The 24,164-nt window shown below is 44.5% G+C and overlaps 1 protein-coding gene across 2 annotated transcripts in view; it reads left to right on the top strand.

Annotated features, from left to right (window-relative positions):
- The window catches only part of grhl2b (grainyhead-like transcription factor 2b), a 167,675-nt gene that overhangs the window by 5,496 nt on the left and 138,015 nt on the right, over nucleotides 1-24,164 (top strand). The window contains exons 2-3 of one of the 2 annotated variants that reach the window (XM_055634853.1): nucleotides 23,240-23,426; nucleotides 23,527-23,594. In XM_055634853.1, the coding sequence (XP_055490828.1) occupies nucleotides 23,240-23,426; nucleotides 23,527-23,594 (255 nt within the window). Of the gene's footprint in view, nucleotides 1-23,236; nucleotides 23,427-23,526; nucleotides 23,595-24,164 lie in introns of both variants that reach the window. The other variant, XM_055634852.1, reaches the window with a different exon arrangement.

Raw genomic sequence — 24,164 nt, 5'->3', positions numbered from 1 at the left:
ACAGTTACAGAGAAAGGTTGAACAAGTTAGGGCTTTATTCTTTGGAGTGCAGAAGGTTAAGGGGGGACTTGATAGAGGGTTTTAAAATGATGAGAGGGATGGACAGAGTTAACGTGGAAAAGCTTTTCCCACTGAGAGTAGGGAAGATTCAAACAAGGGGACATGACATGAGAATTAAGGGACTGAAGTTTAGGGGTAACATGAGGGGGAACTTCTTTACTCAGAGAGTGGTGGCTGTGTGGAATGAGCTTCCAGTGAAGGTGGTGGAGGCAGCTTCGTTTTTATCATTTAAAAATAAATTGGATAGTTATATGGATGGGAAGGGAATGGAGGGTTATGGTCTGAGCGCAGGTATATGGGACTAGGGGAGATTATGCGTTCGGCACGGACTAGAAGGGTCGAGATGGCCTGTTTCCGTGCTGTAATTGGTATATGGTTATATGGTTATCATCTTCAAAGTAAATAATGCCTTGGTACAGTCTCTAGATTTGTTCATAAAGATACAAATGGGACATTTAAGTGATGTAGATGACAGTGAAGAGCCAGGGAGCCTGATGAAATAATAAGGGAAAAGGCTGAAAATGAGAGATGTTTGAGTTAATTTAACATGTAACCAGAGGAATAGTTACTTTACAGATTTATCTTTTCCGTATTAGTTTAAATTTCAATAAATGGGGAGAAAAGAATATCGCTATGTTCTCGTCCAAAAGTAAGATTGGGACAGACTTTGGGAGTTGTCATAGTTTCATTATGGAGCAGATTTCCAATTAATGGTGTAGAGGTAAACTGCTGGAATTATTTGGGAAACAATTGTGAGCTACATAGAAACATAGAAAATAGGTGCAGGAGGAGGCCATTCAGCCCTTCGAGCCAGCACCACCATCAATTGTGATCATGGCTGATCGTCCCCTATCAATAACCCGTGCCTGCCTTCTCCCCATATCCCTTGACTCCACTAGCCCCCTAGAGCTCTATCTAACTCTCTCTTAAATCCATCCAGTGATTTGGCCTCCACTGCCCTCTGTGGCAGGGAATTTCATAAATTCACAACTCTCTGGGTGAAAAAGTTTTTTTTTTTTTCTCACCTCAGTCTTAAATGACCTCCCCTTTATTCTAAGACTGTGGCCCCTGGTTCTGGACTCGCCCAACATTGGGACCATTTTTCCTGCATCTAGCTTGCCCAGTTCTTTTATAATTTTATATGTTTCTATAAGAAACCCCCTCCTCATCCTTCTAAACTAAGCTGTCAGGGAAAGACTGAAATATTTCTAAATAGGTGATTTGTGAGTTTAATGACCACCCTCATCATATTCATAGTAAGAAACAATATTCTTTTGCTGGATTAGGATTCAGCAATTTGTTCTTGGAATTTCAAAACTATCTTTTTGAAGAATGGTACTGTGACATGTTTCTCCTTCCTGTCCAGCAGACATAAACATTCCTGGGTGTTGGTATTGCTAATCTTCCAATAATTGCACAGTTGAGAGCAACTAATTACATACAGAGTTAAGCCTTAGATCTAAGAAATGGACCAGCCATGTTCTTTACTCATTAGTCTGTTAGGAGGTAGACAAAAGTGCTGGAGAAACTCAGCGGGTGCAGCAGCAGCATCTATGGAGCAAAGGAAATAGGCAACGTTTCAGGCCGAAACCTTTCTTAGGACCTCATATAACTAGTGTGGTTTTTTCACACAGAGAGTGGTGAATCTCTGGAACTCTCTGCCACAGAGGGTAGTTGAGGCCAGTTCATTGGCTATATTTAAGAGGGAGTTAGATGTGGCCCTTGTGGCTAAGGGGATCAGGGGGTATGGAGAGAAGGCAGGTACGGGAAACTGAGTTGGATGATCAGCCATGATCATATTGAATGACGGTGCAGGCTCGAAGGGCCGAATGGCCTACTCCTGCACCTAGTTTCTATGTTTCTAAATATACAGACTGGGAATGCAACCTGTGCTAAATTAGCAGATCTCAACTGAAGCTTGGTCAAAGTGTTGCCTCAACTTTCCAGTGTCAGTTAATGTAGAATTTGGCTCAGAATGCTGCTTATCTAATGATAAGGGAGTGCGTAGGAATTTAAATTAGGTGTTTTTAAAGGGGCATGTTGAGCCTACACGTACAGTATTACAGGCTATTTTTTTAGTTTAGAGATACAGCGCAGAAACAGGCCCTTTTGGCCCACCGGGTCCGCGCCGACCAGCGATCCCCACACATTAACACTATCCTATACTCGCTAGGGACAATTTTTTCATTTGCCAAGCCTAGATACCTGCGCGTCTTTTGAGTGTGGGAGGAAACCGAAGATCTCAGAGAAAACCCACGCAGATCACGGGGAGAACGTATAAACTGCGTACAGACAGCACCCGTAGTCAGGATCGAACCCAGGTTTCTGGCGCTGCATTTGTTGTAAGGCAGCAACTCTACAGCTGCACCACTGTGCCGAACCTAATGCGATCAGTGACTGTGGTAGAGTGGGATGGCATGCCCCTTTGGCAGGATGTCCACTTCTCGTGTATGCACCAACCTAGTCAACTCTCATACAAGTACATTGATGCAAATATTGGTTGAGCATGGCATTTCTCTTGGTTATGTGCCTAGTGGTCAAAGTCTGCAAACTTGCACCACTAAATGGAACTGAACATCGCGGAGGCTTTTTAAAATCTGAATTCTTGTAATGAGGCAAAAACCTGAAGAAGATCGAAAGGTGTGGAGGTTTGCGCCATATGTAGAAACTTTCATTAAAAAAATAATTTATTTTGAAATATTCAGCCATATGTAGAAACTTTCATTAAAAAAATAATTTATTTTAAAATATTCAGTTGGCAACCTAGCTGTGGTTTAGTTTTTAGTGTAAATATTTGATCTGTAAAATGATATTGAAGAAGGGATAGAAGGATTGGTGCAATGCAGAGATGGTAATAGAATTGATAAATGTGTGTTATGATCTGATTTTCAGACATTTGCTTGGTTACAGGATTAATGCAGGGTATTACAGAAATAATAAAAATACATTTAGTTCCTAAAGAACATTTAAGAGGGAAATGAGGAGATTTTTAAAATGTGGATGATCTTAGTGACTGAGTTATACCATTAAGAGGGATAAGGAGCTGGTTATTTGTTTAATTGGTATTTTGACCGAATTGTTGCCGGGAATTATCTGAACTGGGTTCCGAACTGTGATATGCTGCATTTCCTGAGGCTTTTTAATTAATTCTTGGCAGTAGTTTTGTTTATGACTTCACTTCAATTAAGCATCTGTGGTCATTGAGATGACACTTATCAAAATTTAGTTCTGCACCCAACCAATACTTTTGTTGTTATATTTTTCATTTGTGCCTTCTTCCAAATAATGTTGAATTATTTTGTCATGTCTGTAAAATACTGTTTATATCTGGTGATGGGGAGGGGTCCCTCAACTTTGCTCCAAGGTCATGGCAAGAGATTGAGAGATATCACGTAGGTTCTATTATAAAAATCATTGTGCAGTAAAATGGCAAAATATGCTGTTTCCCTTTGTTTATTGGTGCCTTGGAATGACCATGTAATATGAAAATATTCACATTTTAGATGTCACGTAAACTGCTTAATTCTTTCCCCTTAAATGTATTATTCCTAATTTTGTTTCCCATTTTCCTAATCAATTTATTTTTGGGTTGCATATTTTGTTGGTGCAGTGAACCTTTAGTGCCTGAATAGGCATATCGAATGCTTGCCTTCATCGGTTGAGGCATTGAGTTTAAGAGGCAGGAAATCATGTTGCAGTTTTAAAAGGCTGCATTTGGTGTTTGTATGCTGTTCTAGTTGCATCTTTACAGGAAGGATGTGGAGGCTTTGGAAAGTGTGCAGAAGAGGTTTACCAGAATGTTGCCTGGATAAAGGGCCTGTCCCACGAGCATGCGACTCCATGCGGCAAACACGGCCTAACGTGGTCGCTTGAGCCGTACGGCCATGCTGGGCCGGTCCCGCTTTGAGCACCGGAGCCGTGTGGAGTTGTGCTGAGCTGGTCCTGACATCGCGCGGGGCTCCGAAAAACTGACCGTGTTCAAAAATTCCGCGCGGCAACGGCCTGCCGGCCCGCAGCCACCTCGAAGCTGTACGCACCGCCTCGACGGGCGTGCGCAGCGTCTCGACGACGTACGCAGCGTCTTGACACCGTACGTCACACGCAAACTTCCCGCGGACTTCGCTCGAACTTCACGTCACTCACTCGACCTCCGCGCGGCACCCGCTTCTGGTTTGATCGCGCTCGCCGCATGCAGGCACATGCTGGTGGGACCGGCACTGTACGGGGATCACTCGACCTCAGCGCGGCCCCCACACGACCCCCACTTCCGGTTTGGTCGCGCTTACAGCATGCAGGTCGCATGCTCGTGGGACAGGCCCTTAAGAGGATATTAGCTATAAGGTTGGACAAACTTGGATTGATTGGAAAGTATATAAATAATGTGAGATGTAGATAGTAGGCTGTCAGACCCTATTTTCCAAGTGGAAATATCAAAGCTTTAAGGTCAGAGAGGGAAAGTTTAAAGAATATTTTTGGGTCACATTGTTCACACAGAGAGTGGTAGATGCTCGCTCTGCACTGCACTGCTAGGCATGGTCGTGGCTACACAGGGAAATTGAGGGATATGGATCACGTGCAGGGAGAAGAGATTAATTTAATTTGCTGCCATATTCGGCAGTGACATTGTGGGCTGAAGGGCCTGTTCTTGTACTGTTCTATGTTCTAGGCTTTCACTTGCAAATGGAATTTTGTGAGTGTATGGATTTTTGTCCAGACATCCTTTCATTGGGGGTCATAATGTCAAGGTCAGGAAAGGGTCATTTATCCCATCAAAATGCTTTGTGCAAGTACCCGAGGGCTGAAATTCTGGTGGGGTTATTTACCACTGTCATTCGAGAGAACCATTTGTGAAAACCATTTGTGACTAGGTGTGTCCCATATTCTCATGCGATTTATAAAGGCAGTGTTTGAAGCCCTTTATCCTTCAATTCATCCAGGGAGATGGCTTTCAAAGGTCTTGTATGACTTTACAGTCAAAGTTTCATTACTGTAAAACAGAGTAAATAACTTTTCCAAAATTATTTTATTTGGACACACTTGATGATTATTCTGCAGTTGCAGTTCTACTGCAGTTGTACAGGGTCTTGGTGAGAACACGCCTGGAGTATTGCGTACAGTTTTGGTCTCCTAATCTGAGGAAAGACATTCTTGCCATAGAGGGAGTGCAGAGAAGGTTCACCAGACTGATTCCTGGGATGTCAGGACTTTCATATGAAGAAAGACTGGATAGACTCGGCTTGTACTCGCTAGAATTTAGAAGATTGAGGGGGGATCTTATAGAAACTTACAAAATTCTTAAGGGGTTGGACAGGCCAGACGCAGGAATATTGTTCCCGATGTTGGGGAAGTCCAGAACAAGGGGTCACAGTTTAAGGATAAGAGGGAAGTCTTTTAGGACCGAGATGAGAAAATCATTTTTTACACAGAGTGGTGAATCTGTGGAATTCTCTGTCACAGAAGGTAGTTGAAGCCAGTTCACTGGCTATATTTAAGAGGGAGTTAGATGTGGCCCTTGTGACTAAGGGGATCAGGGGGTATTGGGAGAAGGCAGGTACGGGATACTGAGTTGGATGATCAGCCATGATCATATTGAATGGGGGTGCAGGCTCGAAGGGCCGAATGGCCTACTCCTGCGCCTATTTTCTATGTTTCTATGTTTGCCTGCTGCTGTGTGTATTGGTGTTGGTTTATTATTGTCATGTGTACTGAGCTACAGTGAAAACATATTTTTTGCATGCTGTCCAGTCAAATCATATCATGCGTGAGTACAATTAGACCATACATGAGTACAACAATTAAGTAGGTAGAAAAGTAGCGATGGAAAGGATTGGCCTCCTCAGTCTAGATGAAGGGCCCTGACCTGAGCTACCGACTGTCCATTTCCCTCCACTGATGCCGCTCAACCTATTGTGTTCCTCCAGCAGGTTGTTTGTGCTTACAGATTCCGGCAACTGAAGTCTAGTTGTCTCTCGGATTAGAGTAAGTTCAGCTATATATAGGAATTATATAGGATATAATTGAATATTTTGACCGAATTGTTGGCAGGAATTATCTGAACTGGGTTCCGAACTGTGATATGCTGGAGTATGGTGTACAATTTTGGTCGCTCAATTATAGGAAGGATGTCAACAAAATAGTGAGAGTACAGAGGAGATTTACTAGAATGTTGCCTGGGTTTCAGCAACTAAGTTACAGAGAAAGGTTGAATAAGTTAGGTCTTTATTCTCTGGAGCGCAGAAGGTTAAGGGGGGACTTGATAGAGGTCTTTAAAATGATGAGAGGGATAGACAGAGTTGACGTGGACAAGCTTTTCCCATTGAGAGTAGGGAAGATTCAAACAAGAGGACATGACTTGAGAATTAAGGGACAAAAGTTTAGGGGTAACATGAGGGGGAACTTCTTTACTCGGAGAGTGGTAGCTGTGTGGAATGAGCTTCCAGTGGAAGTGGTGGAGGCAGGTTCGATTTTATCATTTAAAAATAAATTGGATAGGTATATGGATGGGAAAGGAATGGAGGATTATGGTCTGAGTGCAGGTAGATGGGACTAGGGGAGAATACGTGTTCGGCACGGACTAGAAGGGCCAAGATGGCAGATTTCTGTGCTGTAATTGTTATATGGTTATTACGTGTCCTCTCGTATCCTTGGTGTTTGTTACTTGCTGATTGGTGATGCTTACTGGATAACGATCAACAAGTTAGAATATGTTAATTGGCATTGCCACCCTACCACTTAGGGTGATGATTCTTTTGTCGGAGAGGAAAAAAAATTGGGAGAAACCTATCCCTGGTGAGCTGTTTCAAATCTGCCCGTGAGATGACCTGGTGTCAAAGCTGGTAGTGCCACTGCTTCAAAGCTCGAGCTTTCCCAATTTTATCTTGAGCTCCGGCCTTGTTTGCGCCTTCTCTCTCTTACTGGATGGGTTCCTTCCAGGTTCTGTGATTTCTTCCCACATCAGAAAGATGATGTGTTAATTGCCTTCTCTAAGTTACCCTTGGTGTGGGTGTGTGGTAGGAACCTCCACGGAGGAGTGGAAGAGAAAATAGTTTACAGGGAAATAAGTAAGAGAACAGCAATGAAGGAATTGCTTTGACAATAGACGACAGGTGCAGGAGTAGGCCATTCGGCCCTTCGAGCCGTTCAAAGTGATCAGGGCTGATCATCCCCAATCAGTCCCCCTGTTCCTGCCTTCTCCCCATATCCCCTGACTCCGCTATCTTTAAGAGCCCTATCTAGCTCTCTCCTGAATGTATCCACAGAACCGGCCTCCACCACCCTCTGAGGCGGCGAATTCCACAGACTCACAACTCTCTGTGAGGAAAAAATGTTTCCTCGCCTCCGTTCTAAATGGCTTACCCCTTATTCTTAAACTGTGGCCCCTGGTTCTGGACTCCCCCCCCCAACATCGGGAACATGTTTCCTGCCTCTAGCGTGTCCAAACACTTAACAATCTTATATGTTTCAATAAGATGTCCTCTCATCCTTCTAAACTTCAGAGTTCAGCTGCTGAAGCCCAGCTGCTCCATTCTCTCAGCATATGACAATCCCGCCATCCCGGGAATTAACCGTGTAAACCTACGCTGCACTTCCTTATTAGCAAAGGGAGCTGAATGGGCCAAATACACAATAAACCTACTGAGCAAACTGGTAGAGTGTAGACTATAGCTGAGGAACTGTGCCACAGTGTGAGTTAGCATCTTCAGAGAAAGGTGATGAAGACTGACATTATAGGCAATGAATACATTTGAAGTCAGGTTTTTAAAGTGCTGGCCATGGTTAGGCTTATAATGCAGTGAGCATGGCTGCTAGATGTCTGTAGATACAGGTAACTCAGTGGGACGGGCAGCATCTGGAGAGAAGGGAAGGGAAACTTCACCCATACCTTCTCTCCAGAGATGCAGCCTGTCCCACTGAGTTACTCCAGCTTTTTGTGTCTATCCGGTTTAAACCAACATCTGCAGTTCCTTCCTATAGGTACAGGTAAAGCAAGTCAACGGCTTACAATAAAAGAACAAATTATCCACTGTAATATAATTGAAACTCACCATTCTTTAACAGCCACTATTTATTTAGATAGATATAGATAGATATGCCATTTATTGTCACTATACATGTACAGTGAAACTGAAAGCTGCTCGTACTCAGTGCATACATACAATTTTACACAAAAAAACAAGAAACAGAAAAACAAAACAGAAGGGAGATGGGGGGGGGGGGAGAATAGGTGCACAAATTCTACGGCGCTACATACATATATACATATATACAGATGGAAGTCCGTGTTGGCGGTGTAGTCAGTGCATGTGTGGATTTGAATTTATGGTAGATATAATTCTCGGGAAGCAGCTATTCCTGAGTCTGTTTGTCCTGGATTTGATGCACCTATAGCGCCTTCCAGAGGGCAGCAGGTCGAACAGTCCAAACGCAGGATGGGAGCTGTCTTTGATGATCTTCTTTGCCCTGCTAAGGCAGCGGGAGGTGTAGATGTCCATCAGGGAGGGGAGAGGGCAACCAATGATCCTCTGCGCTGTCCTGGTTACCCTCTGAAGCCTCTCCCTGTCTGCCATGGTGCAGCTGCCATACCATGCTGTAATGCAGTATGTCAGCAGGCTCTCGATGGACGAGCGGTAGAAGGTCAGCAGCAGGTTAGAGTCCAGGTTGTGCTTCCTGAGGACCCTCAGGAAGTGCAGCCGCTGCTGAGCCTTCTTGATGACCGCTGTCGTGTTGTCCGTCCAGGAGATGTCAGCAGCGATATGGACGCCGAGAAACCGGAAGGTGTTGACCCTCTCCACACACTCGCCGTTAATGTGTAGGGGGACTAAGTCGGTGCTGTGCCTCCTGAAGTCGACAATGAGCTCTTTTGTTTTCCTGGTGTTCAGAGCCAGATTGTTTTCTGAGCACCAGGTTGTCAACTTCAGGACTTCCTCTCTGTAGGCTGCCTCGTCTCCCTTTGAAATAAGTCCGACCACAGTAGTGTCGTCAGCAAATTTGACGATGCGGTTGTTGTTGTGGGCCGGACTACAGTCGTAGGTGTAGAGACAGTATAAGAGGGGGCTTAGCACACAGCCCTGTGGGGAACCGGTACTCAACCTGCGAGTGGAGGAGAGGTGGGGGCCGAGTCTCACAGTCTGGGGCCGGTTTGTGAGGAAATCCTTAATCCAAGCACATGTGACAGTGGGGAGGCCGAGAGTGACCAGTTTACCAATGAGGATGTCCGGGATGATTGTATTAAAGGCTGAACTAAAATCCACAAAGAGCATCCGGACGTAGCTCTGCCCCTGCTCCAGATGGCTCAGCACAGAGTGGAGAGCTACGGTGATGGCGTCTTCTGTGGATCTGTTTTGGCGATAAGCGAACAAACTCCCATTTAGTTGGAGTTTGACAAGTCTGGAATTAAAAAAATTCAAATCCTCTATTTTCATGGTTGTAATAGATCTGCTACAAACCTTTTAATCTCAAAGAGCCCATTTTGACCTTTGCCACGTAGCCAACCTCAAACCTGGCCTCCCATTCATGCCCTTGTCCACCCTACAATCTTGCTTGAAGACCTCCCCTCCCATCCATAGACAGGTCAATATTCAATGAATTGCTCTGATGTGCTGCTATACATTTAAATATCTTACAATCCTTTTGTGGCTTCATCTTATCTTAAAGAGCCAGCAATGGTTCAACATACACAGCCTTGCATTTGAGTCCAATTGCGAAAGCTCTAAGATCTGAACACAGAATCTAGCCTGGGGCTTAGAAGATACCGAGAGCATTCTAAGTGAATAACATTTTTTTTAGATGATCTGGTAAACTTGTGGTTTCTGCTCTTCCACGCGATCATAGCGGACCAAAGTGAACAATTTGATAGAAATTCAGAGGCATAATCACTAGTGTCGTGGGTAATTTTGTCCCTGAATCAAAATATGTTCAACAGATTGACATAATGTTACTGTTCTGGGAGCTTGCAGTATACAAATTGTCATCTTTGCAAGACTGATCAAGTAATTGACTGTTTTATTAGATGTTCCTACATTCCTAAACGGTGCTTTGTAAATGTATGCTTTTGTTTGTTTTATTTTGTAGAATTGTATAACATAGAAGGAGGCCACTGTTTTGCCACAAATGTCTTGAAACTTATTATCTTCAAAAATCCGGTACAATTCATTTAAAAACAGTTTGATTCTGTTTAGATCACTTCTGCAAAGAATGGATTACAGATATTGCAGCCTGCGTGAAAACAAAAATGTTCCTGCAACCTTCTCCAGACTTGTATTCCCTTGTTTTTGCATTCCAGCTCGAAGCATTCTCTCCTATTTGATTGCCGCTATTGTGACAGAGCTCGTAGCTCACTGGCCCAGTCAGGTCAAGTTTCCTACAGACCCATCCCTTGCAGTTTAGTTCCTCTTTACAGATCTTGTATATCTCGTATGTTAGGACTTTTTCAGCAGCAACCTAACATGTATTCTCTTTTTTTCTGTTTTAACCTTGCTTTTCCCTTTGTTTTGTACATTTTCCGAATTGGATTTATTCCCATGAGCCATATGTACTCCATCCTTTTTCATTGATTGAAAGAAAAACAGTTTATTTTCATTCGGATATCCCTAACTAAGAAGAGGATTTCAGTATTCAGTATTTCTTTAATATCATTTTCACTGAGTACTTGCATACACAGAGGAAACGAAAAAATGCTGCTCGATCAGTTTCCATTCAGTGTAGTTAATAAAAAAGGATAAATACATAGAGCATTAAAAACAAATTAAAATTACCATGTCTAAAAACAGAAAGTAGGCCTAAAATTTACAATAGAATAAAAACAGACATTCCGACCGCCAGTTGCTTTGCTTTGACAGGTGCCTAACTGTCAAAGTATTGGCGAGGTTGAATGTGTTGGTGAACGATATTCTGGGAGGGGACACAGTCCGTTAATCAGTCTTATTGCCTGTGGGAAGAAGCTGAGGGGCATCCTGCTGGTTTTGCAGCTGATGCTCCTGTACCTCTTCCCAGATGGCAGGATGGAGAAGATGTGGTGTGATGGGTGGTAGGGGTCCTTGATGGTGGAGATGGCTCTACTGATGCTCCGCTTCTTGTATATCTCCAACAGGAAAGGGAGTGGAGCACCAATGATCCTGCTGGCGGTCTTCACTATCCTGTTGAGTTGATATTGTTCGTAAGCCTTACAGCTCCCAAACCAGGAAGTGATGCCGTAGGTCATTATGCTTTCGATGGTGCCCCTGTAGAAGGTCCTTAGATGGGCAGTAGGGAGACCTGCTTTCCTTAGTCTCCGGAGGGGGTGGAGCCGCTGCTGAGCTCTTTTGATCACTGCTGTGGTGTTGGTCGTAGAGGTCAGGTCATCCGCCAGGTGGAGTCCTAGGAACTTCACACTGCTGACCCTCTCCACAGCAGCTCCATCAATATGCAGCAGTGTGTGATGTGGTTTTCCAGCCCTCCTGAAGTCGATCACCATCTCCTTAGTCTTTTCCACATTAAGAGTGAGGTTGTGGGATCTGCACCATTCTGTGAGCAGCTCCACCTCCATCCTGTATGCCGACTCATCATTGTCTCTGATGAGACCCACCACTGTTGTGTCATCAGCGAACTTGTTGATATAGTTGTTGCTGAGTCTAGCAGTACAGTCATGTGTAAGCAGATTAAACAGCAGGGGGCTTAGGACACAGCCTTGGGGTGAGCCAGTGCTCACGGCGATGGTTCTTGATGTCCGACTGCCCACCCTGACTGTCTGCTGCCGTTGTGATAAAAAGTTAAGGACCCAGTTGCAAGTGCCAGTGTCCACCCTTAACAGCGTCAGCTTCTCCACCAGCTGCTGTGGGATGATTGTATTAAAAGCGGAGCTGAAGTCTCTAAAGAGGATCCTGGCATAGGAATTCTTCCGGTCGAGATGTGACAGTGCGAGGTTGAGTGTTGTAGAGACTGCGTCCTCTGTGGACCAGTTGGCTCTATAAGCGAACTGCAGTGGGTCTAGGTCAGCAGGGAGACTATTTTTAATATGCTGCATAACCAGCCGCTCAAAACACTTCATTCGTATGGGTGTGAGAGCCACTGGACAAAAGTCATTGAGGCAGGCTGGGTTGGGTTTCTTTGGGACGGGAACGATGGTGGCACCTTTGAGACAGTTGGGCACTACTGCCTGGCTGAGTGAGATGTTTAAAAATGTCTGTAAAGACATCTTTTAATTTCTCAGCCCAATCCCTTAAAACACATCAAGGGATGTTATCCGGCCCTGCAGCTTTGCGTGGATTGATGCTGGCAAAGGCCTTTTTAACTCCGGCTGTGGACAGCCTGAGCGACTGGTCGCTGGGTGGTATTTTTAACCATGCGTAAAACTCGTTCAGTTCATCTGGTAGAGAGGGCTCGTTTTGGCATATCCGCAGCGGGGGAGGGGGGGGGGGCTTGTAGTCAGTGATGGTATGAAATCCCTGCCACAAGCGACGTGTGTCTTTGTCATTTGTGAAGTGGCTATTAAGTTTTTGTACATACCGCCTCTTCGCTTCCCTGATCCCCCCGGGATAGGTTACCCCTTGCCAGTTTGTTTGCTGCGTTGTCCCCAGATTTGAATGCAGCATTCCGGATTCTCAGTAGAGAACACACTTCCCCAGTTAGCCAAGGTTTCTGATTGGCTCGCCTCCTGACGGTTTTAACCACCGTCACATCATCAATACATTTATTGATGTATCCGATGACGGATTCTGTATATTCCTGGAGGTCAATGCCACTGTCATCTGTTGCTGCCTCTCTGGAAATGGCCCACTGTGTGGTTTCAAAACAGTATTGTAGTGCTGCCGTAGCTCCCTGTGGCCATGTTCTGACTTCTTTGACCGTTGGCCTGTCCTGTTTCACCCTGGGTCTGTATGCAGGTGTGAGCATAACCGCTAGGTGGTCAGAGTTGCCGATATGGGGGAGGGGGGCTGCTTTATATGCATCTTTAATGTTGGTGTACACCAGGTCTAGTTTGTTCTTTCCCCTGGTTGCAATGTTCACAAGCTGGTAGAATTTAGACAGAACAGATGTGAGATTTGCCTGGTTGAAATCTCTAGCTGCCATGAAGAAAGCATCGGGATGTTCCCTCTGCTGCTCATTGATGTTGTTGTAGAGTTCTGTCATAGCATCCTTTACGTCCGCGCTCGGTGGTACATAGACGGCCGTTATGAAGACTGCCGTTAGCTCCCTCGGTAAGTATAGAGGGCCAAAGAGGTTCTTCTGCAGTTGTATAGGGCACTGGTGAGACCACATCTGGAGTATTGTGTACAGTTTTGGTCTCCTAATTGAGGAAGGACATCCTTGTGATTGAAGCAGTGCAGCGTAGGTTCACGAGATTGATCCCTGGGATGACAGGACTGTCATATGAGGAAAGATTGAAAAGACTAGGCTTGTATTCACTGGAGTTTAGAAGGATGAGGGGATATCTTATAGAAACATATAAAATTATAAAAGGACTGGACAAGCTAGATGCAGGAAAAATATTCCCAATGTTGGGCGAGTCCAGAACCAGGGGCCACAGTCTTAGAATAAAAGGGGAGGTCACTTAAGACTGAGGTGAGAAAAAACGTTTTCACCCAGAGAGTTGTGAATTTATGGAATTCCCTGCCACGGAGGGCAGTGGAGGCCAAGTCACTGGATGGATTTAAGAGAGAGTTAGATAGAGCTCTAGGGGCCAGTGGAGTCAAGGGATATGGGGAGAAGGCAGGCACGGGTTATTGATAGGGGACGATCAGCCATGATCACAATGAATGACGGTGCTGGCTCGAAGGGCCAAATGGCCTCCTCCAGCACATATTTTCTATGTTTCTATGTTACAAATATTAAGATACTGGTGTAGATTAAATATGTGGTTGGGATCATGAGCATTTTTCTGACCTTGCATGCCTTTTTTGTTTTGCAACACTCTGTCCCCATATCCTGTCAATAGGTTCCTAATTTCCCTTGTATTTAATTGTAGGCCAGAAAAAAAGGAAGCTGTCTGGTACCTTCAAGTCTTTGAAACAGCAATGACAGCGGGCGACTGGATAATTAGACACTGTAAACTTAAAACGACGTAAAGAAAGACCTTTATTTATGGACTTTCAGACCAAATATGTTGATGGTACAAAGTGCCAGTAAACAGGAAAGCTGGAATATCAGAAGACAGTGCCTCAAGACCTCCACATTTTTTAAATAATTTGATCCTAATGTGTAATGTGAAAGTATTCATTCATTCAATGCTTCAAATATGATGTAAAGAAAATATTTAAAGGTATATTAGTTTTAGAGATACAGCGTGGAAACAGGCCCTTCGGCCCACCGAGTATGCGCCGACTAGCGATCCCCGCACATTAACACTATCCTGCACCCACTAGTGACAATTTTTACATTTACCAAACCAATTAACCTACAAACCTGTACGTCTTTGGAGTGTGGGAGGAAACCGAAGATCTTGGAGAAAACCCACGCAGGTCACGGGGAGAACGTACAAACTCCGTACAGAGAGCACCTAAAGTCGGGATCGAACCCGGGTCTCCGGCGCAGCATTCGCTGTAAGGCAGCAACTCTACTGCTGCACCATCGTGACCGCCCTTAAAGTGTGCATTTTCTAGCAGCTTAGATGTGCATTAAAAGTTTTGGAGTTTTAAGGTAACTGCTGACAAATCATGTGGAATGAGCTTCCAGTGGAAGTGGTAGAGGCAGGTTCATTGGTATCATTTAAAAATAAATTGGATAGGCATATGGATGAGAAGGGAATGGAGGGTTATGGTATGAGCGCAGGCAGGTGGGACTAAGGGGAAATAAAATTTGTTCGGCACGGACTTGTAGGGCCGAGATGGCCTGTTTCCGTGCTGTAATTGTTATATGTTATATGTTATAAATCAGCCAACATAATCAAAGATAAACACAAAAAGCTGGAGTAACTCAGAGGGACTGGCAACATCTCTGGTGGGAAGGAATGGGTGATGTTTCGGGTCGGGACATTTCTTCAGACTTGTCTGGCGAAAGAGGAACGAGAGATAGAGACGATGATGTAGAGAGATAAAGAACAATGAATAAAAGATATGCAAAAAATAAATGATCATAAAGGAAACAGGCCACTGTTAGCTGTCTGTTGGGTGAAAATGAGAAGCTGGTGCGACTTGCATGGGGGAGGGATGGAGAGAAGAAATGCCAGGGTTAGTAGGTAGAGGAAATCAAAATCATACCACTTGGCTGCAAACTGCCCAAGCAAAATATGAGTTGCTGTTCCTCCAATTTGCATTTAGCCTCACTCTGACAATGGAGGAGAGTATTAAGACAGAAAGGTCAATGTGGGAATGGGAATTAAAGTGTTTAGCAACCGGGAGATCAGGTAAGTCCAGGTAGACTGAGCGAAGGTGTTCAGCGAAACGATCGCCCAGTTCACGTTTGGTTTCGCCGATGTATAAGAGTCCACATCTTGAACAACGGATACAGTAGATGAGGTTGGAGGAGGTGCAAGTGAACCTCTGGCTAACCTGAAAGGACTGTCGGGGTCCCTGGACAGATTCGAGGGAGTTGGTATAGGGACAGGTGTTCCATCTCCTGTGGCTGCAGGGGAAGGTACCTGGGGAGGGTGTGGTTTGGAAGGGAAGGGATAACCAGGGAGCTGCGGAGGAACGGCTCTGCGGAAAGGGGTGGAGATGGGAAAATGTAACTAGCGGTAGGATCCCATTGGAGGTGGCGAAACTGTCAAAGGTTTATGTGTTGTATATGATGGCCGATAGGGTGAAAGGCATGGACTAGGGCAAGGGTTCCCAACCTGGGGTAAATATACCCCCAGTGGATACATTTTGCCTACCCAGGGGGGAAATTTGTTGATTCTGAATTTGTACATATATTTTCCCGTTGACTGAGTATTTGGATTTGGTATCTGTTCATCATTAGTTGTTCATATATTAGTGAAATAACATTGTTATGTGCTATTAAAGTTGCCAGGGGTAAATGGGGTGAAAAAGGTTGGGAACCCCTGGACTGAGGGGACTCTGTCTCTGTTGTAACTAGGGGTGCGGGAGCAAGGGCGGAGCTGCAGGGTACAGAGACGCGTGTGAGGGCCTCATCTGCGATGGGAGAGGGGAATCCATGTTCCGTAAAGAATGAGGACATCTCGGATGTCGTGGTATGGAACACCTAACCTTGGGCGCAGTTGCAGCATAGAGAGGAGAATTGGGAGTAGGAGATAGAGTCTTTGCAGGAAGCAGGGTCGAAATAGTTGTGGAAGTCGGTGGGTTTGTAATAGACGTCAGTCGATAGTCTACCTCCTGTGATGGGGACTGTGAGATCAAGAAAGGAGAGGGAGGTGTCGAAGATGGTCCAAGTGAATTTGATTGCAGGATAGAAATTGGTGGTGAAGTTGATGAAGCCCATAACCTCTGCATGGGTGCAGGAGATAGCGCCGATGCAGTCGCCAATGAAACGGAGATAGAGTTCGGGGATATGGCCAGTGTATGCCTGGAACAGGGATTTTTCAACGTACCCTTCAAAGAGGCAAGCATAGCTGGGGCCCATAGATACACCTTTGACTTGGTGGGAGTGGGAGGAGTCGAAGGAGAAACTATTAAGGGTGAGGGTCGAAGAAGATGTTGTTCAGGGTGATGTTAATAACATCCTTCCTAAACCTAATCAAAGACTTGTTCCACTATGGTCATTTCTCATTCTTCCCACTCCCGTCCTGCAGAAGGTATAGAAGCTTAAAAGCAGCACAATCAGAGTTTGGAACAGCTGCTTCCCTACTGTCAGGCTTCTAAGCGGCCCTTCAATCGGCTAGGGTACTGTCCGATTCACCTCTACCCTATTGTGGACATTGGACTTTGTCCATGGGACTGGTCTGCTACAATACTGAGAACTAGTGATAGGCTGTGGGGCCAAGCATCAAAAATGTATCTAGAATTTAACTTTCGTGACCCATGTCTGGGAACTACTTGAAATTTGGCACAGATTTAGATGAAATATAATTGAGAATGATGTCATAACTCGTCAGTGCCAAAAGTTGCACATTGATGAATTAAGCTAATTAGAAAATGAGATAGAAAAAGTAAGCGCCATCTAGTGTTCAATGCTCATATTACTCCATGGGGAGCCTAATTCCATGCTGCTGTCTAGGCCAGGATTCATCAGGCCCCGACTTGCGTCCCAGCAGCAATCGCCCACGGATCAGCCCACTTAATCCAAAGCCACCTAGTGGCTTTCTCTGCAGCTTCACTTGCGGATTAAATGGCATCTTCTTTGCCAGCCCCGTAATGCCCAACGGATTGAGGGCTTTGCAGAGTGAGCATACTGCAAAGTCTCTACAGCCCACCTCTATGGGCTCATAGGAGGTAATGGCAGTTCCAGATAGTAAGAAGTGGAATTTGTCAGTCACCTTCCCCGTCTTCAGCACCATGGACCTTGACTTTGTTGGCTTGAACCTCATCCTTGCCCAGGTGATCAGTTTCTCAAGACCTTGAGAAACTTATCATTCCGGTTGCTGGCTGGGGGCCACTCAATCCACTGCTGTGGAACTACTATGCAGGGGTTGGAAGACTCTAGTGCGTGGAGGGACTGGGCTCTGTGGGATGAGTCCTGGCCGGGCTCCTCCTGCGTCTCACCAGGTTCAAGGCCTGTGCGCTGCACCTCTTTCTCCTTCTCCAAGCATTTCATTCTCGCCTGATGGATTTTAGGCCATGGTGGTTCTGCAAATGCATCTTATACTCGTAGTCAGGTCCTTTGCGTGGGTCAATAACCTTTTGTTCCGTTCTATTGGAAATCTTATCCCCCCCCCCCCCCCCCCCCCCCCCCCTCCCGTCGGGATCTCCTGGCGATATGTTTCATTAGGCCTTTCCGTAGCTTTGTTAGGTGTCTATCCCAGCTGCCGTCAGTGCAGTGGTGTAGTAGTGTGGGGGGGGGGGGGGGGGGGGGCAGTGGGGCGGTTGCCCTGGGCGCTAAATTTTTAGGGGCGCAAAAAAATTGTTGAATAAATTTTTTAAATAAAATTAAGAGGCCCGGGAAGCCGTTGGAGCGAGGAGGGGTACCTGGAGCTGTGAGTATAAAAACAACGCGGGCCAGGCCGCCGCTGCCACCGCCTCTGCCCCCCCCGCCTCTGCCCCCCCCCTCCCCGCCCCGCCTCTGCCCCCGCCTCTACCCTCGCCCCCCCGCCCCGCCCCCCCGCTAATGAGGAGGCGTAAAACTTTAAACTGCCCCAGGCGCTCAAAACCCACCCTACGCCACTGCGTCAGTGTCATCAAATCAATTAAATTCATCTAAATACAATACAATTACTAGATCTGAACATATATCCCATTCTTAATAAAAGACCAAAAATAAAATTTTAAATAGCCAAAGTATCCAAATAACAAACTGATCCCATTCACACAAGAATTCACAATATAACATGATTTTAAAATCTCACTCTGTCATGAATTTCTATGCCAAATCGAAAGAATTGAATGTTTAATTCCCATAAATTTTACTCTGTTGGTTTATAACACTGCAGCAGGCAAGGGCTGTTTTACACAGACATGTGTTCAAAATCCACAAACATCCACTCTCAAGATAATCAAAATTATTAAATTTTGCGCAATCATGTCATAAGAACATCTAAATTATCTATATTTTGTGTAATTGTCTATCCATAAAAACTATGTACTGTGGAAGTTTTTAGTCAGATATTTAGTATGAAAATATTGATCATGGATAGACAATTACACAAAATATAGATGATTTAGATTTTCTTACGACATGACATGTTTGATTATCAAAAATGTTACATAATGATTGTGGCCGCTGCCATGATTTTGCTCGCACTCAGTCACAGCCGGCAGGCAGGACATGGCTGCTATTGGGGCCTAAATAACATATTTCGCATCACCAGATTAAAATAAAATCACACCAAAAATTAGATAAGATGTTAAATAAACATCCTTCAGTACATATCTTTTGCTTTGTCCTGAACTTGCGATCCACGATTTTGAAGGCGTTGAAGTTGTCCTGATTTTCATCCAGCGATTCAATAGTTAAGCAACGTTTTTTTTTTTTTTCAATCGCGAAGGGGATGACAGAACGAAATTTCCTCATAAGCTTATCTTACGAGGAAATCCCTCCCTGACAACCAATAAAAACCTGCATTTTACTAACCCCCCCCCCCCACAGCCTCTCGAGTTGCACGCACAGGCAGTGAGCAGATCGAGAGAGCCACTGATGACAGGAATTTGTAACAATGCTACAGTAGAATTGTTAATGTCTATGTTTTTATTAGTTGTATACATGTTTCCTCACCTACAGCATGGGTTATTCAGTCAGATCGGGGAGATCCAGTTCATATAGTTGTCTTTCTCATTGTACCTGTTGAAGCACTACATCTGATTTCAATTACCCGGTTTGGCGTTCATTTGGAAGCAAATGGTTAGGGTTTGCTTGAAATAACTCAGCTGGTCAAGCAGATCTGTGGAGGTGGATGGTGCAAATTGATGTTTCATGTTGAAACTTCATCATTTGAATGGATTAATTAATACTTTATTGCCACATGTGACCAGTCACAGTGAAATTCTTTGCCTGCTTACACAAGGTATGTAATAGCCGCCACGTAAAGGGTGCTGACACAGTTACAAAGTACCCCGCTCCAGTCCACCTTTGTTCTCCCCCTCCCTCATGGCAACCCCCCACTCCGGGTCCTCCTCTATTACTCACCCCGACGGTGGCGTCCTCACTCCCACATGGTCCGCCATCGATCGCCACTCCGACTCCTCCACTATCGCCACCGTGTCCCCTCCTGACGCCTCCGTGGGTTGATGGTCCAAATTGCAGCATCTGCCATTTCTCTTGTCATCAGGCTTGCAGATTTTGATGCTTGTTCTGTGTGTGGACGTGAAAGGCATGCCAGTGTGCTTATGAGAAGCTTCTCCTACCCCTCTCCCCACTTCCCCGTCTCAAAATGCGAGCTATCAATTTATACACTGGAAACTCCCACCAACAACAATATGGTAAGGATTAGATTATTAGCTGTAGTTATGCCAATTGAGAGATAAATATTAGCTTGGGCTCCAGGGAATATTTGCTTATTGCAAATTTCCATGGGAACATATTACAGCAGCTCACCCCCACACCTGGCCAGGGAAAGCGGATAGGGTTTTATGAAAGGTTTTACAGGTCCAGGTTACGACAGGATTCCATTCCTGAGAATTGTAATGGGTAAATAAAAAGTATCAGCAAGCCAAGAGCAGCATGTTGAAAAATCAGGTGTTTAACTCAACCTTTCAGTGCATCGAGCAGAGTTCCTCCATGGCAGAAGATGTCTGCAGTTGGAAAATCCATCCAGCTGGTCTACCAAATACTTTTTTGTATGTATGGGTTGTACATATATCGGACAATCATAACATGGGGGGGGGAGGTGCATACTTATATATTGGATCTCGCAAATGTTTGTCAGCAAAGAGGGAGTTAGATGTGGCCCTTGTGGCTAAGGGGATCAGAGGGTATGGAGAGAAGGCAGGTACGGGATACTGAGTTAGATGATCAGCCATGATCATATTGAATGGCGGTGCAGGCTCGAAGGGCCGAATGGCCTACTCCTGCACCTAATTTCTATGTTTCTAATTCCATAACCTTTTCACATGAAATGCTGGAGTAACTCAGTGGGTCAGGTAGCATCTCACGAGAAAAGGAATGGTTGACATTTTTTTGTCAGAACCCTTCTTCATTTGCCTGACATGTTGAGTTACTCCATTTTGTGTCTATCTTTGATATATACCAGCATCTGCAGTTTCTTCTTACACATTTTCTTACAGCTGGAGTAGATTGATGGAAAGGTCCAGAAACAGGCCCATCAGCCAATTGTGTCCACACTAACTATTAACCACCATTTACACTCCTACATTAATCCCATTTCTTTTTCCCTTCACCCTACATTCTCATCAATTTGCATCATATTCCACGACGCACATATGCATTTGGGGCATGTTACAGTGGCCAATTAATCTATCATCCAGCAAAGGTTTGGGTTATTTTTCACACAGAAAACATTTTTCACACAGAGAGTGGTGAATCTCTGGAATTCTCTGCCACAGAAGGTAGTTGAGGCCAGTTCATTGGCTTTATTTAAGAGGGAGCTAGATGTGGCCCTTGTGGCTAAAGGGATCGGGGGGGTATGGAGAGAAGGCAGGTACGGGATACCGAGTTGGATGATCAGCCATGATGATATTGAATGGCGGTGCGGGCTCGATGGCCTACTCCTGCACCTATTTTCTATGTTATGGGAGGAAACTAGGGCAGAGAAAACCCGCACAATCACACAAAGAACATGCAAACTTCTCGCAGATGACACCAGAGGTCATGGTTGAACGTGAGTCTCTGGTGCTGTGAGGTAGTGCCTGTACTAGCTGCACCTATGTGCCACCCAAACGTGAAGTTCAATGGCTGTTGAGGTGTTGAGATGTCATTGTCAAGTTGTGTACCAAAAGATGAACACAAATAATCTGTTCTATTAATATTAATTGGAAGAGATATAATGGCTGGATGCAAGAGGTAATTGTCCTCTTCAGAGGGGTGGAGAAAGGACAAAGGACATTTATTGTCACATACACCAATGTGTAGTGAAATTTGTCTTGCCATGCAGCACACAGATAAAGATAAGGCACAACATTAAAGAAATGTAACAATAAACATAAAAAGCAGGTTACACAAAAAAGCTGGAGAAACTCAGCGGGTGCAGCAGCATCTATGGAGCGAAGGAAATAGGCAACGTTTCGGCCCGAAACGTTGCCTATTTCCTTCGCTCCATAGATGCTGCTGCACCCGCTGAGTTTCTCCAGCTTTTTTGTGTAACCTTCAATTCTCCAGCATCTGCAGTTCCCTCTTAAACATAAAAAGCATCCCGCCACAATAGTTCCCATTATGAGGGAAGGCACAAAGTCCAGTCCCCATCCCCTTGTCCACCCATAGTCGGTCCTATTGAGGCCTCCACAGTCGCCACTACGGGGGCCGATGTTACAGGCCGTTCTTCGCCGGGTGATGGTGCTCCGGCGTCGGGGGAGTCCTCCCAGCGGCATGGGACACCTGGAACGGCCGCTTCCCTTACACTCTTCTATGTCCTCTGGAGAGACCAAATTGGGCCTAAGAAAAAAGCTAACCGTAAAATGGCCCCTCTGACAATGTACTTGCTGTACTGCTGTAGCATATTAGCCTTGACGTTTTGGTGAACACCTTTAGATGGAGAGAAATGGTTCACTAATAGGCCTGTAAGTGTATTTTAGAGTTATATACTCTAGGTAGATTGTTTAGGTCTGTTGGATCTTGACAATGGATTCTCCAGTAAAATTCTACTAAATGTGACCCTGGATTTTTACTGAACTTAACCTAGGTCATTCCATCAAACATTATAACATCAGAGTTACTTTTTTTTTAAAAATAGTACAGTTTGCCTTTTTTAAATATTCAGTACATTACAGCATTAAATATTTTTCTTCCTATTTTTCGTCCTCGTTGAGCTTTACTGGATGTTGATTTGTGGTTCGAATACTTCTCACTTCCAGACATAAATCATCTCCTTTGGTTCTCATCAGCTTCATTGAGCAATATTTATAAACATATAGGTGTAAGAACATTCCCCCCCCATATCAAACACATGGAACAGAGGAAGAATATGATTTTAATAGATATAATACAATGAAATAACTAGTGTCCAAGAGTACATCAGTTTCAGTAAATTAAGCCAAATATATTTGGCCAGTATTTAAAACTTTGATTTATTGCATTTCAACAAGTTTACCTAATCTTATTTCTATACTTTCAATGGAGCAGAAATGAAGCTACCAATATGCAAGTACCTAACTATTTCATGGAGGCTTGATGATATTTGAAAAAAACTTTCTTGGGATGCGTACACATTACTAGCCCTCGGTTATTCTGAAAAGCTGATGTGATTATATTTATATGAGTAGTTTACCAGCTATTTCAGAGTCATGGGGGAGGGTGATAAACTCCCCTGAAGAACACCGATGAACTTGTGGATTTTTTTTTAGACAATCTAACAGTTACCATGGTAATTGTCTTCTTTCTTCTGGTGCTAACATGTTGAATCTAGTTTTGCACTTCTCTGTTCAAAGTTGTGACCATCGGTCCTGATCTGTTACATAGGCTGCTGCAGTGTCCGATACCTACTAATATCCATTGAAGTTGGCATCAAACAATAAACAAATTGGTTCTCTTCCTTTGGCAGCAGCAAGCGTCTGGTGGTAGTACTACAGAACGATTCAAACTTCCATCCACGGCATGCCTACACCAGTGAAGATGAGGCCTGGAAGTCCTATCTTGAAAACCCATTGACAGCTGCCACAAAAGCGATGATGAGCATTAATGGTGATGAAGATAGTGCAGCTGCTTTAGGATTACTTTATGACTACTACAAGGTATGTCAGCTTCAAATACTCGATGCTGTTCCCCATCTTGTCTCCTCTTCTGAACCTAAGCTGTTGTTATTTTATATTTGGATTTTGTTGTATCTTTTAGGTACCCAGGGATAAGAGGCTCATGCCACTTGGTAAAGTAGCTGATGCTCAGGATGATCAAGAGAAAAGGTACCTTTGTTACTTTAGAAATATGTTTGGTCAATCATGACTGTGTATAGGGTGAGATGGACACGGAATGAAAAGATTGTATTTGTGAAATCAGCGATGCTTACCATTGTTGGAAGGGCCAAACTGCAAAGCCATCGGAATCTGTGCAAGGGTGGCCTTCATAATTTGCGGAGGTTGGCTTGTTCAGATCAGTGGATCTGCAATAAAACAGTTAACATAGAAACATAGAAATTAGGTGCAGGAGTAGGCCATTCGGCCCTTCGAGCCTGCACCGCCATTCAATATGATCATGGCTGATCATCCAACTCAGTATCCCGTACCTGCCTTCTCTCCATACCCTCTGATCCCCTTAGCCACAAGGGCCACATCTAACTCCCTCTTAAATATAGCCAATTAACTGGCCTCGACTACCCTCTGCGGCAGAGAGTTCCAGAGATTCACCATATTAAAGGCCATTTGATTCATTTTGTGCCTGTGCTGTTCCTTTTAAAAAAAGAGCTATCCTTTAGATTTGCATTGCTGAAATTTTATTTGGTAAGCATTGAAGTAAATATTTTCATGCAGTAAAGA

Source organism: Leucoraja erinacea, chromosome 4 (genome assembly GCF_028641065.1).
Source record: "Leucoraja erinacea ecotype New England chromosome 4, Leri_hhj_1, whole genome shotgun sequence".
Classification (NCBI taxonomy): domain Eukaryota; kingdom Metazoa; phylum Chordata; class Chondrichthyes; order Rajiformes; family Rajidae; genus Leucoraja; species Leucoraja erinaceus.
This window is presented reverse-complemented; position numbering and strand designations above follow the sequence as displayed.